The sequence below is a fragment of the Phacochoerus africanus genome, chromosome 9, assembly GCF_016906955.1.
Source record: "Phacochoerus africanus isolate WHEZ1 chromosome 9, ROS_Pafr_v1, whole genome shotgun sequence".
Taxonomy (NCBI): domain Eukaryota; kingdom Metazoa; phylum Chordata; class Mammalia; order Artiodactyla; family Suidae; genus Phacochoerus; species Phacochoerus africanus.
This window is the reverse complement of record NC_062552.1, coordinates 27841649-27856832: the sequence shown is the minus strand read 5'-3', so window position 1 is coordinate 27856832 and position 15184 is coordinate 27841649. Positions and strand designations below refer to the sequence as shown.

Genomic DNA, 15184 nt, shown 5'->3' with positions numbered 1-15184 from the left:
CCTCACACCAGTTTAAGGAAGGTTACATCAATGACATCTTAAACCTCAAAGTTTTATTTTACCTGATTATCCTGTCATCTTCTGCAGACCCTTTGGTGTGCTTTCCAGGGGACTCAGACAGCCTGGGGCTGTGGTGCCAGTTTCCCGCTGGCTCTGGGGCCCTGGGGAAGCTGCCTGAGGCAGGAGCTTTTGATGTGCATGGAGGCTTGAACTCAGGCAGCTTGGGACCTGGGACAGTATCAAAACTGGTCTTTTGATTATGTGTATGATCCTGACTTCTACTTATGCTCAACCCTCTCCCCCAGACACTCCAAAACTGAGCTATAGTACTCTGAGTTCTACTTAAAACTCAGGATGTCTTATCATTTGATTCATTAACAGTACCATATTAGAAAGTGTGGGAGGAGTTCCCAACGTGGCGCAGTGGTGAACGAATCCGACTAGGAACCATGAGGTTGCGGGTTCGATCTCTGGTCTTGCTCAGTGGGTTAAGGATCTAGCGTTGCCGTGAGCTGTGGTGTAGGTTGCAGACACGGCTTGGATCCCGTGTTGCTGTGGCTGTGGTGTAGGCCGGCAGCTACAGCTCCGATTAGACCCCTAGCCTGGGAACCTCCATATGCCGTGGGAGCGGCCCAAGAAATGGCAAAAAGCCAAAAAAATAAAATTAAATTAAATTAAAAAAAGAAAGTGCAGGAGATGGTGCTAAGGTTTAAAAAAATGAATTTAACATCAAGAGCATGCAAGGTCTTCTAATTTTTCCATTATGGAATTAAGTTGCTGATATTAACTTCTATTCAAAATATGCTACTTATTAAAAATGACTGCTAAATTTTATGTATTCTGATCATTGTTTTTAATGAATGATGCAAGAAAATGTATTGAGTTCAATTATACTTATTGACATAATATTTGCTAATTGTGGCACTATAAAAAAGAACCACTTTCCTTTTAAAATCAAGCAAAAATACCCCTGACATTTATAAAATCGTGTTCCTGTGAGGGAATGCTGCTAATGAGAAGTTGATATATAACTTTGTAAAAATGGATGTTTTAAATTTTGAAACTATATAGCACATAATTGCTTATAATCCCTAGGCTGATATTTGACTGTGATAATTCTTTGCTTCTTATTCTAATGAAATATTAACATAATGAGCTAATTTTTTTTTCCTGTCAAAAACAAGTTGTGCAAGCACAATAACTGTTTTCTTCATTGGATAACATGTCTTTTAACTTGGTAGAGCTAGTCTAAATTTATGTCACATTCTTTTCTGTTTTCAACTCCACTCTTGCTTTCTGGTTACCTCCCCTTCTAGCAATACAAGACCAAGTCCAGCTACAAGGCTTTTGCAGCAATCCCTACAAACATATTGCTTTTGGAACAGAAGGTCAGTGTTGGCTCAAAAGCAGAGTGAATTTTTGTGATGTTTCCTAAAATGGCTAATATCATTTTTGTTATGTTTTTAAAATGTCTGTTTTAAAGTTCTACCTTTACTAAACTAAAATGCTGCTCTTAGTTTAGGATGAGCTGGTGAAAACATCTGGATGGATAGTATTGGAGAAATCAATGATTTATCAGTAGAGTCTGGCTAGGAGCCAAGAGTTGTCCAAGCCACTGTCATGCAGCTCTGGGCAACTTGATTCAGATTTGAGTACATCCCCGTCCTTTGGAATCTTAAATGGTTTTAACATTTAAGAGCTTCCACCTCTATTCACCTTGATCAATAAAGGTAAATTGTGGTTATATGTGGGCAACTGGCCACCTTCCAGAATTGGTGATTAACAGTGGCTTGTGCAGGATAGAAATGTATTAGCCAAGCGGTCAACTTAGCCTCTTAGATTCCATCATGGGCTGAACCTCTTTATTCATTCTCACAGACACTGCTCCTAATTCCATAAACAGGAAGGAGGGTTGAGATCCTTTCCAATGACCAACTGCTTTCACATGACTCCAAAGTATTTTTGATTTGCTGTTAAGAACCATTCATGATAAGATTACAGGATTCTACTTCAGTAGGTAAATTAAATTAAAACCTCTTGTTTTATAAGCACATGACATTTGCTCAAAGGAAGCCCCAATGGAAGATCCTATCAGAACTGAAGTGGAATCTATTATCAAATCTATGAAATGATACATTTCCTATGTTATTTTTATGGTATTTATTTATTTAGACAGTTTGTCTTTGCATTGAGCTCATTTATTTTCTGTACAATTATAGGGTTTCAAATATTATCATGATTTTTCAAAATGTTAATGTTGCCAACCAGGTGGTATGTTGACCACTGGGTTATGAATGTACATTCTTGTTATTTTGGCATGATCTGGAGAATAAAACTGCTATATATTCTCTTGCCTAAAAAGTAGGAATCGATAGTAGGAAATGCTAAGTATAGGTGAGCATTAGTTGGCAGTATCTCTTATGTCATGTATCTCTGATAACAGACGCCAAATTATCCACCTGTGGTTTTGAGTCTACGGTCTGTGTATCTGAATGCTTTGAACTAGGGGGTCACTTGGCTGCAGGGAGATCTGTAGCTTTTAATCTAGATTCTCTTCTGAATTTGACCTTTATAGCTCACTGAAAGATGAGCTGGGCCTAAGATACCAGTTTCTGGAGGCTTCAGGAGGATGCTGGAAGTGACACCTTCACCAGATGCCCCTTATCCTATTGTCTAGAGTTATCATGTCAGTAGTGGAAGTGTCCCCCCACCACAGGCCCTCTCCTTTCTGGACCTCAGTGCCTGCCTTCACAGAAAAGGAAAGCATGTAGGCAAGCAGAAGAGGGGCTGGCTGTGTCATCTTCCCTCACTCTGGTCTCACTAACCCAGCGCAGTCTCCTGTACCTGTGTTGTGCCACTATGTCAACTTGCTATTTAGAAAAATAATTGTTAATTCTTATGGAAAGGCTTTTGTAAGGTTAGGCTGGATGTCATCATTGGTCCCAGAATCTCTGTCTACCAGCTCTCTTCTCTTTCAACCAATTTGAAGATAGAGATTATAATTTATTAGCTAGTCATTAAACATGAAGAATTATTAGCTCAATTTCAAGTTTCATCACCCATGTGTACAATGGTATTGCTTTGTATTGAGCCTAATGAAAGTTCGTATGGGAGAGGTTTTGTGTTTTGTTTTTAATTTTGAGTAAAACATACTCTTGGAGTTACCATTGTGTAGTGGAAAGGAACCCTACTAGAATCTATGAGGATGTGGGTCCGACCCCCTGCCTCGCTCAGTGGGCCAAGCATCTAGCATTGCTGTGAGCTGTGGTGTAGGTTGCAGACCAGGCTCTTATCCTATGTTGCAGTGGCATAGGCCTGCAGCTGTAGTTCCCAGGCTGGGCCCTAAAAACCTGAAACAAACAAACAAACAAACAAAAAAACCCTATATTCTCAGTAAAAATATTATTACTTTTAGTACAACAACGTGTAAATATCTAATTTGAAATATCTGTATCTAGTGTGAATAATTGTCTCTTGGCTAAGATATTGTTTTTGGACCATAAATATCGGAATTGTTCAAAGGTCACAGGAAATGACATGATTGTTTTTCTTTACAGCCTTTTATTGTTCCATACAGACATATTCCATTATATATATATATATATATATATATATTTATTTATTTATTTGCTGGCTTTCTCATGTTATATTCCTCAAGGAGACACTGGACTGTATGAGAATTTTTAAATAACAGAAGTATTATCCTAAGATTTTAGGAGAGTTGATTTCTATTTTCAGTAAGATTTCTTGAATGATACAGTGCTGTTTTTCTCATGGTTGTAGTTTTTAAAAAATAAATCTGCTAATTTAGCTTTTTAACTCATCTGTTTGTACAACAGAACTTATCCTATGCTATTAAAATCAAAGGGACTTATTTCTGAATTGAGTGGGTAAATTAAGACTGTAATTGTCAAAAACATCTATTTGGGGAAGGATTAACATTTTGGAATATTTTAAATCACAGAAACTTTTCTGCAAGTCTTTTAATATCACACAGAACACCACAATTAAGGGGTAGGGTGATGGTACATGTCATTACAATATTCTGTTAGAATCTGTGCAGTGGAATACCTTGAAGATATAATTAACGTATTTAAAATAGGTCAACAATTCTCTCCCCCGATTTTTTATACCATGTTTTGTTTTATAACATATGGCATAATTAATAAGGAGCCCTTATCACTTTAAAAAAATAATACTATTTTTAAAAGCAAAATTTTCTACAAATTGAAATACAGGCCTCCCTTCCAATCAGACATTAAGCTCTCATTGAATCCCTGGATAGATTTCAGCTTTAATCACCCCTAGATGAAGCCCATAATTTCAAAAGAGTACATTTTGTTGGCAGAGGACATGAGGTTTCTGGTACTTCTGTTCTCGAATTTATTGTCTGCATCAAAACTTCAATTTATAGCTTATTCCATTGTCTATCAGTTTTCGCCCATGAACATTTAGGAGGGAAGCATTTTTAACTTAAGTCTTAACCAAGGCTTTACAGGAAAAGACGAATGTCAGACATCATATTTTAATGTGTTGGCATCAAGGTATTTGACCTAATCTCCTGCCAATAATCATCTTCCCCAAGATTAAGATGGGGATGTAATACAAGTGATTATAAAGCAGAAACAAAACAATCAGATCGACTTGCATTTGTGACTGTCCATGATCCTTATTGTAATACTTTCAACAATATGCTGAGACTGTAGAAGAAATAATTTTGATAGTAATAATTCTAATTCCATGGAATTGGAATGATGAGGACGTAGTCTTTTACTCTGGGTATGTGTACTGTTGCCCTTTTTGGGGAATGTTAAAATTCTCTCTCTCTTATTGACTAATTTTTCTTCTTATCATCTGAGTCTGAAAGCAATAGGTAAAACATCACAATTAAACTGAAGGCACATATTAATATTCTAAATAAATGGACTATTACTTTTATTGTGCCATTGTATTAAGGAAAGGAAAGATAAAGGAATATTTCCATGAAATAAAATAATATGAATCTTTATTGTCTCACAAGTGATTCATGTTTTTCCCTGAAAGAATACATTTTTTTCCTTGAAAGTAATTTAAGTTATCTCTTCCCTCTTTATAAGTATTTCTCAGGATAAAATCAAGGCTATGGTTAGGTACTGTTTTCCAACAAATGACCTTACTATGCCTTTAATTCATAAGCTATGTGTATTTGAAAGAATTCTAGAGTAGGGCATTTTTATAAATAGCATGTATAAATTACAGGAATAATTATTTAAATGAGAGTTTCAGGACTAAAATCATTTTATTTTTCCTAGTGGTAGGGGGATAGAGAACAGCTGTTCTGAAAACAGTGGTAAAAAACTGGGTGATAAAAATGGAAAGGTAAAGGTTTGAGGTATCTTGTCAACTGTCAAGTCAATTTTATTCTAAGTTACCAGTTTGATTTTTAAAAACATGAGTTGGTAAACTCCCGTCTGATTAAACATATGTCTTCGGGTGAGACTATTTTAATATCTTTGCATGTCTCAAAAAGTTAACAAAATCTGGTAAAATTAGCATATGGTCTAGACTAGAGAGACATCTCCTAATTTAGGTTAGTTCAAGAAGTAATTGTATTTCCAATTTCTTTAGCAGTGGAGGCTGCCCAGGAACCACATCTATACTAATTGGTTCTCCTTGGGCAGGTGTTTACCATGTAAATATCTCTTTTAAAGCACTTACTAAACCATATTTAAGAATGAATATTGCTTGGCTTTTTTTCCTTTACTGTAAACTATTAGAGAAAATATAGTAGTTTTTGTTAAACATTCACGGATTGAATTAATTTAGTTTGCACCTGGGTAGGTCTTACATTTCAGTTTTATTCCACAAGATTTTTAAGGCAAATTTTTTGCTCAGAGGATTATAAAAATAAAGGGGCCTAGTATATGACACTTGGGATGATGATAATAAGAGTCTTCCTTTAGGATAGAATAAACCTCATCAATTCTAATTCCATGGAAAAGATATAAGGGGCCTTCTGCTCCACGGAAAGTAAGTTGGTTTTTAGACTTGACACTTTTTAATGTTTAGAGAATACAGTCACAGTGGCTGCATATTAAGTACTTCAGTGTATCCGACACTGAGCTAAATGCTTTATTATCCTCACAACTCTGTAAGGATTGATGCTCAAAATGCCAACTAAATTTCCCAAAACAGCAGGGCTAGAAAGTTGCTATGTTGGACCTCAAGTGGGGTCTGTGTATCCCCCAGCATTTCTCTGTTTGTCATAACAACAGTGACATCACTAGCTCAAGTGAAATATTGATGATTTTGGATAATTTTTTTTATTTGATAAAACATTTTTAAATCTGGTGTTCCCACCGCAGCTCAGTGGGTTAAGAACACAACATAGTGTCTGTGAAGATGCAAGTTTGACCCTGGCCTCACTCAGTGGGTTAGGGATATGGCATTGCTGCCAGCTATGGTGTAGGTCACAGATGCTGCTTTGATCTGGTGTCGCTGTTGCTGTGGTGAAGGCCTGCAGCTGCAGCTCCAATTTGACCCTAGCCTGGGAACTTCCACATGCTGCAGGGGCAGCCCTAGCAAAACAAAGCAAAAAAAATCCTATCATGTGAAAATAATCTAATGACAAATATTCCTCAATCTTTAAAGAAGATGTACTTTTAAGTTTCTGGAAGCCCCTTTGGCTTACAATATACATGTTTCCCTTTACTTCGAATCTGAACCCTATTCAGACCTGAATCTCCACCTAGATAATCAAAATGAGGTTTGTTTTACTGAGAGCATCTCCGGTCCTGCAGTTTTGTATTAATGACTGAAAATCAAGCAAGACTTTTGTAGTCCTCAAAGAATTTATTCTACCAATTGCCAGTCAGGTTAACAAAGGATAACAGCATTTAGGTTTAGCATGAGTTGTTTTGGGGGGAGATAATTTGATCATTACTAAAATACAGTAGTAGCCCATGAAATTTTTGAAATCCAATCCAGTTAGATAGTCTAGGCATCTTAGAAAGTTTATAATCCCTTTTAGATTATCCTTCCTTTGGAAGCAGTTTACTTTCTAACTCTATTTAGAGTGTAGCTAATTCGTTCTATCTATCTTCTGATTTTTAGAACTTAATCTCATTTCCAAAGCGAGCAAGTTAGACTGATTCAGTATATCTGACTTAAGAGTGTTTGCAATTCCATCAGAGAAGGTTCTTGTGGATGAGAAACACCCATTACAGTGTGCTGGCATATATTCTCCTAGAGACTTTGATTTACGATGCTTGTTCCTAGTCTTTGGCTTTTAATTATAACGCCATACAGAGCTCAGGAACTATTGTTTTCTAAGAGGCAGATTCACCACGTCACTTTTCAAAAACTGGGTCCCAAAGTCAGTTGTGCTGAGCAAAATATCACCACTTTTAATGAGACTACTTCTAACTTTATGCTAGTTAAGAATCTTTAAAAGTAGGATTCAAAGCATGTCTCATTTCAGCCTCACTTGGCTCTCTTATCCAATTTGGTAGAAAATATATGTTTTTAATAAAAATCTTTTATTGGAGAATATTTGAAGAGAACTTCACTCAAAATGAATAAATCTAAAGAAACATCAATATGATCCTGCCGGCTAAGTTGTCAAAAAAGCAATCTATGGTCAGACTTTTTGTTAATGGAGATTTAATGTATTTTCTTTTAATACATTTTTGTACCACAGAGAAGAAAGCTACTTTTTATGGCTTCTAGAAGTGGATCAAGATGATATATTTGACAGAGAACTCCTTGTCAATAAAAAAATCAATTTTGGTAAATTTCAAGGCTATTTAAACTCAAAATAAACCCCCTCTCCAAGTTTCAATGCAGTTTGAGTACTGTCTCCATTTCAGTGCTTCAGCACTACTGAACTAATTCCAGTTGTCTTCCTTAATTTTGCAAAGATTCCAAGTAGATAGTTTTTTCTCTTTCTTTGAATAAATTTCAGTATTTTAAGTAGCATAATGAAGTTGTGTTTGCCTATAATAAGTTCCCACAGGGAAACCAGGATAATAACCCTACTTGATTTTGACTGTAAGAAAATTATATTAACACTGATCACATGCTCAGATCTTTGATGGTAAACAAATTTAACTGAAATTAGGGAAAACAATAATTTATTTTTATTTAAAATATTCGGAGTTTACCTCTCTAGAGCATTTTACTGAGTCATATTAAAATCATATTATTTGTATGATTCATTTATTTGTCACCTTTCCCTTTCAATTCATCCTAAAGAGCTTTTTTTAAAAAAGTTTTTTATTATAATCAATTTACAATATTCTGTCAATTTCTGCTGTACCACACAGTGACCTAATTATTTATATATATAAATACATATATATATATATATATATATATATCTTCTTTTTCTCACATTATCCTTCATCATGTTCCATCACAAGTGATTAAAATATATAGTTTCCTGGGTTATGCAGCAGGATCCCATTACCCAGCCACTCCAAATGCAAGTTTTCATCTACTAACCCCAGACTCCCAATCCATCCCACTCCCTCCCCTCCCCATGGCAAACACAAGTCTGTCCTCCATGTCCATGATCATTTCAACTTAAAAATCTTGACTAAGCACATATCATGTGCTCTATCCTGAAGCTACAAAGATAAATACCATATTTTCCTAATTGTAATAGGACAAGTGGTCTAGTAGCATAGAGATACTATTAGAGAATAATGATGATACAACATGCTTAAAGCATGTATGAAGTGATATGATGCCTCAAAGAAGGAGTGGCAGATTTTCCCTCATGTGAGTGCTAAAAAAATTGTAAAGGAGTTTTGTTATGATCTTTAGGATGAATAAAAATTCTAAGTGAGTGTTCAAAAAATAATTGAGGTGGAGTTAGTAATGTGTAGTTAGAAGGTCAGCACAAGTTCAGAGAACTCAAATGATCCCTTGCAGTTAAAGAGTAGCATGCAAGTGAGGAATGGGTAGAAGGTGCTGCTGAATGCAACAAAAGGGATTTTTTTTTTTTTAGGAAAAATCCAAAGAATATAGAAGGGAAGAAATAATAAAGATACTAGCAGATATTACTGAAACAGAACATGAATATGTAAAAGAAGACCAAATCCAAAAATTAGCCTAATTAAGAGATTAGAAATTGATAACCCTATATGGAATTTGATTTAAAAAATAGGTATACACAAATAAATATTAGAAATGATGTGGGAGTTCCCGTCATGGCTCAGTGGTTAACGAATCTGACTAGGAATCATGAGGTTGCAGGTTTGATCCCTGGCCTTGCTCAGTGGTTAAGGATCCGGCATTGCTGTGAGCTATGGTGTAGGTTGCAGACATGGCTCAGATTCTGCATTGCTGTGGCTCTGGCATAGGCTGGCAGCTACAGCTCCGATTGGACCCCTAGCCTAGGAATCTCCATATGCCATAGGTGTGGCCCTAGAAAAGACAAAAAGACAAAAAAACAAAAAAACAAAAAAAAAAACAAAAAAAAAGAAAAGAAATGATGAAGGTGAGGGACCAAGATGGCAATAGAGGAAGCTTCTGAACTTCTTTCCTCCCAGAGACATGCTGAATGTACAGCTACACACAGAGACATTCCCTATGAGAGAAATCCAGAAACTAGCCAAGTGACTCCTACATATCAGATTAATAAGGAAATACCCATATCAATCCTGGAAAGAAAGGCTGAGACACACTCTTGCAATAAACCCCATACCTGGCACAGTGCCATACAATAAGGAGGGAAACTCCAACTCCCAGATTTGCCCTGAGGTTTTAGACTGGACATCTAATGTCCCAATGCTTAAGACTCTCACCCAAGGGACAGGCTTCCAAAATACCTACCTCCAAAAGCCGATGTTGATTGTGCCCATGAGAACTACAAGACTATAAAAAAACAAAGGAGCAGTTCTTAATGGGCATGTGAACACTCACTGTGGCTATCACCCCAGGGCTCAGTGAGTGGGCAAAATGCTCATTTCCCAAACTTTTCCTGGAAGGGGTTTGATTATATACTTTTTTTTTTTTTTTTTTTACAAACCACCACCAGTTTCTAATTAGCAAACACATAGGGGCTGACTTCCATGCTCACTGAAGCTCATACCATCTCCCTCTGGCTCACTCCAACAATAAAACTAAGTTGCCAGTATCTCCTGTAAGGAGATTGTTCACATACCTAGTGCCCCAGTTTTTATAACTGCCACTGGAGGAGCCTACCTCCCCAAATCATCTAGATCAATTGCCAATAGAACTTGCTTTCACAAGTCCCATAGAACTATAGCAAACAAAGAAGCATCTTTTTTTGTTTGTTTGTTTTTTGGTCACCCTGGGGCATTTGGAGTTCCCAGGGCAAGGTATCAGTTCCAAGAGTAGTTGTGACCTAAACCACAGCTGTGGCAATTCCAGGTCAAAGAAGCAGTTTTTAAATGATGTAGGAGCACCCTTTGTGTCTATACACCCAAACCCTTCACAGAGGGAGTAAATAAAAATGTCTGTTTTCCATTTTCTTCCTGAAAAAGGCATAAGTACATACTTTCCCATCTGCTGCTAAATGTGATCTTCTACTTTGGGACACTGATGGGTCTGGGCTTGGTGGCTGCAGGATGCCACTACAAATAAAGATGTTGGCTTGGACAATTACAAAGTTTCAAGGGATAGTCAGGAGCTCATGCTGTGAAAATTGACAAGATTCATCTACACAATACCAACCTATTCTGAGTGGGAGAAGTGGCTGTTTTATCTAATGCATGCAAGCAATACAGAGAGTCATGGAAAATAAAGAGACAAGGGTATACGTTACAAACAAAAGAACAAGCTAAATCTCCAGAGACTAATCTTAATGAAATGGGGATAAATGATTTATCTGACTGAGAGTTAAATGTTAGAGTCATAAAGATGCTAAGAAAGTTCAGAAGAGCAATGCATGAACGAAGTAAGAATTTGAAAAAAAGATAGAAAATATTTTTTAAAATGCCAAACAAAAAATCATAGACCTGACAAATTCAATTACAGAACTGAAAAATTCAATAAAGGGGTTCGTCAACAGACCAGGTCAAATGCAAGAAAAGATGAGTGAACTCTAAGAGAAGTCAGACTTCATTGAATTAAAGGAGCAAAAAGAAAAAAGAATGAAAAAGAATGAAGTAGCTCAAGGGACTTATAGGACATCATCAAGTATGCTAATGTATTAGTGTTCATATTATAGGAATCCTAGGAGGAGAAGAGAGAGAAAAAGGCAGAAAGTTCTTTGAAGAAATAATGGCTGAAAACTTCCCTAACCTGGAGAAAGAAACAGACATCAGATCCAGGAAGCCTAAAGAGTACCAAAGAAGATTAAGTACAGTGATCCTGAGACGCATTATAATTAAACCATCAAAAGTTAAGGAAAAATAATCTTAAAAGCAGGGAGAGAAAAGCAACTTCTTACATATGCATGCATTCCCATAAGACTATACATATATTTTTCTGCAAAAACTTGTAGATAAAAATGAAATGGGATGTCCATTGAAAGTGCTGAAAGAAAAAAAACTACCAACCAAGAATATTTTACACAGTACCATTTTCCTTTAGAATTAAGGGAGAGATAGTTTTCCAGACAAGCAAAAGCTGTAAGAGTTTATCACCACTAGACTCATGTTCATTGCAGCATTATTGACAATAGCCAAGGTATGGAACCAGCTAGGTGTCCACTGATAGATGAATGGATAAGAAGATATTATATACAAATGAAACCAACATTTTGAGTTATATGTCAACATCACAATTGACTTGACTTTATTCCAGAAATTCAAGATTGATTTAATATTAGAGAAATTTGTTAATATATCATATGACTAATTACAAAGTAAAAATACGGTTATATCCTATAAATAAGGAGAAAAATTTGTTTTTGTCTTTTTTGCTATTTCTTTGGGCCACTCCCACAGCATATGGAGGTTCCCAGGCTAGGGGTTGAATCGGAGCTGTAGCCACCGGCCTATGCCAGAGCCGCAGCAACGCGGGATCCAAGCCACGTCTGCAACCTACACCATAGCTCACGGCAATGCCGGATCGTTAACCCACTGAGCAAGGGCAGGGACCGAACTCGCAACCTCATGGTTCCTAGTCAGATTCGTTAACCACTGCGCCATGACGGGAACTCCCAGAAATTTGTTAATATAATTTATCATATGACTAATTACAAAGTAAAAATATGGTTATATCCTATAAATAATTATAACCTATAGATATAGGAGATAATCATATTTTTACTTTGTAATTATATGATATTTCATATAGTATAACATTAATATACACTTAGAAAAGATATTTGATAAAGATTCAGCACAAATTCATGATAAAAACTCTTAACAAAGTAGGAAAAGAAGTGTTTTCTCTCATTTTTTTTTTACAAAAGAGTATTTACACAAACTTATAGCCAACATTGTATTTAATGGTGAATTATAGATGTATTCCTTTTACTAACAGTAAAAAAAAAAAAAGAAGATGCTTACTCTTCTATTTAATATTTTACTAATGGTTTTAGGCAGTAAAGGAAGAAAGGGAAAACAATAATAAAGAATTGGAAAAGAAGAAATGAAACTACACTTGTTCTGATAAAATTTCCTACATAGAAAATGCAAGAATCTATGAAAAATCCAAGAATCTGTGAAATTACTAAAATAAGACAATTTACCAAGTTTACTGGATAACGAAAATGATTGATATGTAACATCAACAAACAGATGATTATTTTAAAAAAATGAACAACTTATACTTGTAATCCCCTAAATAAGATAACTGAGAATAATGTAATAAAAATGAGCAAATATATAAATAGGAATTGTGAATAATCAGCAAACATAGTGATGCCCAACCTCAAAAATTATCAGGGAAATGTGACCTAAAATCAAAGTGAGATATTTCATTTACATGAGGATGCTAAGATTTTTTAAAGCCTGAAAACAGGAAGTCTCTTCCCTTGCTACTATGACTGTAAAATTGTAAAATTGTTTTAAAGAACAATTTGAAATTATCTGATGAAGTTAAAGGTGACTATTATTCCATTATTATGCTGCTACTTTAGTCTTAAAACTGTAAATATATGCATAATATGTACATAAATATTAGTTGTCATGGTGTGTAGTAGTGAAACTTGGGGTCACCCTAAATATTTAACGGCAGAAGCAAGTATCCATTTTGCTGTGGAATATGCAGGTAGCGAATCATGTGTGGAGGTGAAATGATGGAAACATGGAAAAATACATAAATACAAAGGGTGGGAGGAGGCTTTTAGACGTGATGGATAGGTTTACAGCGTAGATTGTGGAGATTGTTTCACAGATATATACTTATTTCCAAACCCTTTGGTTTTATACATTAAGTGTGTACAGGTTTTTGTTTGTTGCTCTATACAGTGGCTCAGAAAAATAACAAGGAACAAAAAAAGCAAGTTTCAGAAGCGTATATTATACTTACATGAAATTAGAAGAATTGCACAGAACGATCTTTTGTATTATGTAGTGATATATACTTTTATTAGTATGATGAAAAAATTAAAGACACTCATGTGATGATAAGCAAAACAGAGGAGAATGGTTACCTCTCATGAGGAAAGAGAAGAAGCAAGAGAGGAGGAATAGACACTGGCTTCTATTATTTTGCAGTATTTTACTTTGTACTTTCCGTGGAATAATACAGTGAACAAGACATCTCCTTAGATATGTGTGAAATATGTCACAATATATAAAAAGTTTCAAAAATAGTCATGACATTTGAGGCCAAGTCTAGCAGTAAGGTAGCCAACACTTTTTGAATAGAAATGATTTAAAATGAGGCAAGATTCTCTTGTGTGTTTCTTGTAAACTGGCCCTGAAGCCTTTCCTCTAGAATAGCTTTTGTGATATTGAGAAATGGCTACATCATTGATATTTCTCCTTGTAACTTCCAAATGTGACTTCTTTGCGGGTGGGACAGGGCTCATCTGGATGTATCTGAGGTCCAAGTTCTCGCTTGTGTGCTTAAAAGGTCAGCCTCCTTTCTTTACCCCAGCAGCCTATATTGGAGAAGCAGGACAATTGTGGGCAGAGACTCCATGTCAGAGAATAACTCATACAGTTGTTCAAAGAGTTTTCTTCTTGGAAACATTGAGACATACAGGGCTTTCTTTGAATTCAGACTTTACTGCATTTATAGTTGACTAAAAGCCTCATGGTAGAACTCTTTCATTTATTACCACTAGGCACTAGATGAACCAGTCAAGACTGAGGGCATCTCCAAGGACAACACCTTAGACCCACCTCTGGAGGTAATGGCTTCACATCACCCCTGCTTTTGAAATGCAGTCCCGAAACTCTTTGCTAACCCAGTACCTGGTTTCAATTCTTCCAGTTGTGTTTCCCTGCACAGCTCAGGCAGCAAACTGAAGAGGTCTGTGCTACCATTGATAAGGTCTTACAGGATTCCTTGTCTATGGTAATGCCTTAGACTAGAATGTGCAATTCAAACCTTTGCTTTGCTTCACTTCATTTCCCTCCACTTGACTAAGATGGGTGCATCACAAGCTTGTCCTTTTCTTTTTTATTCCCTTCTAGCATTCTTCTGATTCTCCTTCAAGTTCTCTACAGACATTGAGTTCTGACTCAATCAAAGTATGTATATATTTAATATAATTTACTGAGCATTAAGAATTACTAGATGAATGATTTTTAAAGGTCCCATAGTGATTTGGGAAATTAGGAGACAGCAACCAGCATTTTGTTTTGGTTTCTGCTTTTTTGTTGTTTCTGTTTTTAGCAAACAGTTTTTTAAAAATAGAACAAAGTAAAATAAAATAGAATAGTAAGAATGTGAAATATCAGACTCTATTATTTTAAGTAGTGAGTATGTATCGTTGATGCTTGTTTCAATTTGTTTACATGTACATATGTAGGTTTATGTGTATGGGTTGCAGTAAAATCTATTTCTAACTATGAGTCAAGTTCAAAACAGTTTGAAGCCAAAGTATTAGGCCGTGTATTTAAGATATCGAACTGTATGTAGAATTTGTGACTTATTCTCATCGTAAACCATAGCTTCAGGCCTCATGTACTTCACAGCTCTGGAATTGCAGAAATGGAAAATGAGGTAGATTAAAGTACTATTTGTCTAAGAGCTTTAACATAGGTATCATTTCTGGAATTCTCTTTTGGTTGGCTGAATTCATTTCATTGTTCTTTGATTAAAAAGGACAGAA

The 15184-nt window shown here is 35.8% G+C and overlaps 1 protein-coding gene across 9 annotated transcripts in view; it reads left to right on the top strand.

The window, feature by feature from the left end:
- Positions 1–15184, top strand: part of MLIP (muscular LMNA interacting protein) — a 232110-nt gene that overhangs the window by 126441 nt on the left and 90485 nt on the right. For 7 of the 9 annotated variants that reach the window (XM_047796250.1, XM_047796249.1, XM_047796248.1 and 4 more), the window contains 4 exons: positions 1317–1388; positions 14192–14257; positions 14341–14424; positions 14544–14600. In XM_047796250.1, coding sequence (XP_047652206.1) covers positions 1317–1388; positions 14192–14257; positions 14341–14424; positions 14544–14600 — 279 coding nt within the window. The remainder of the gene's footprint in view (positions 1–1316; positions 1389–14191; positions 14258–14340; positions 14425–14543; positions 14601–15184) is intronic. The other 2 variants (XM_047796245.1, XM_047796247.1) reach the window with 2 other exon arrangements.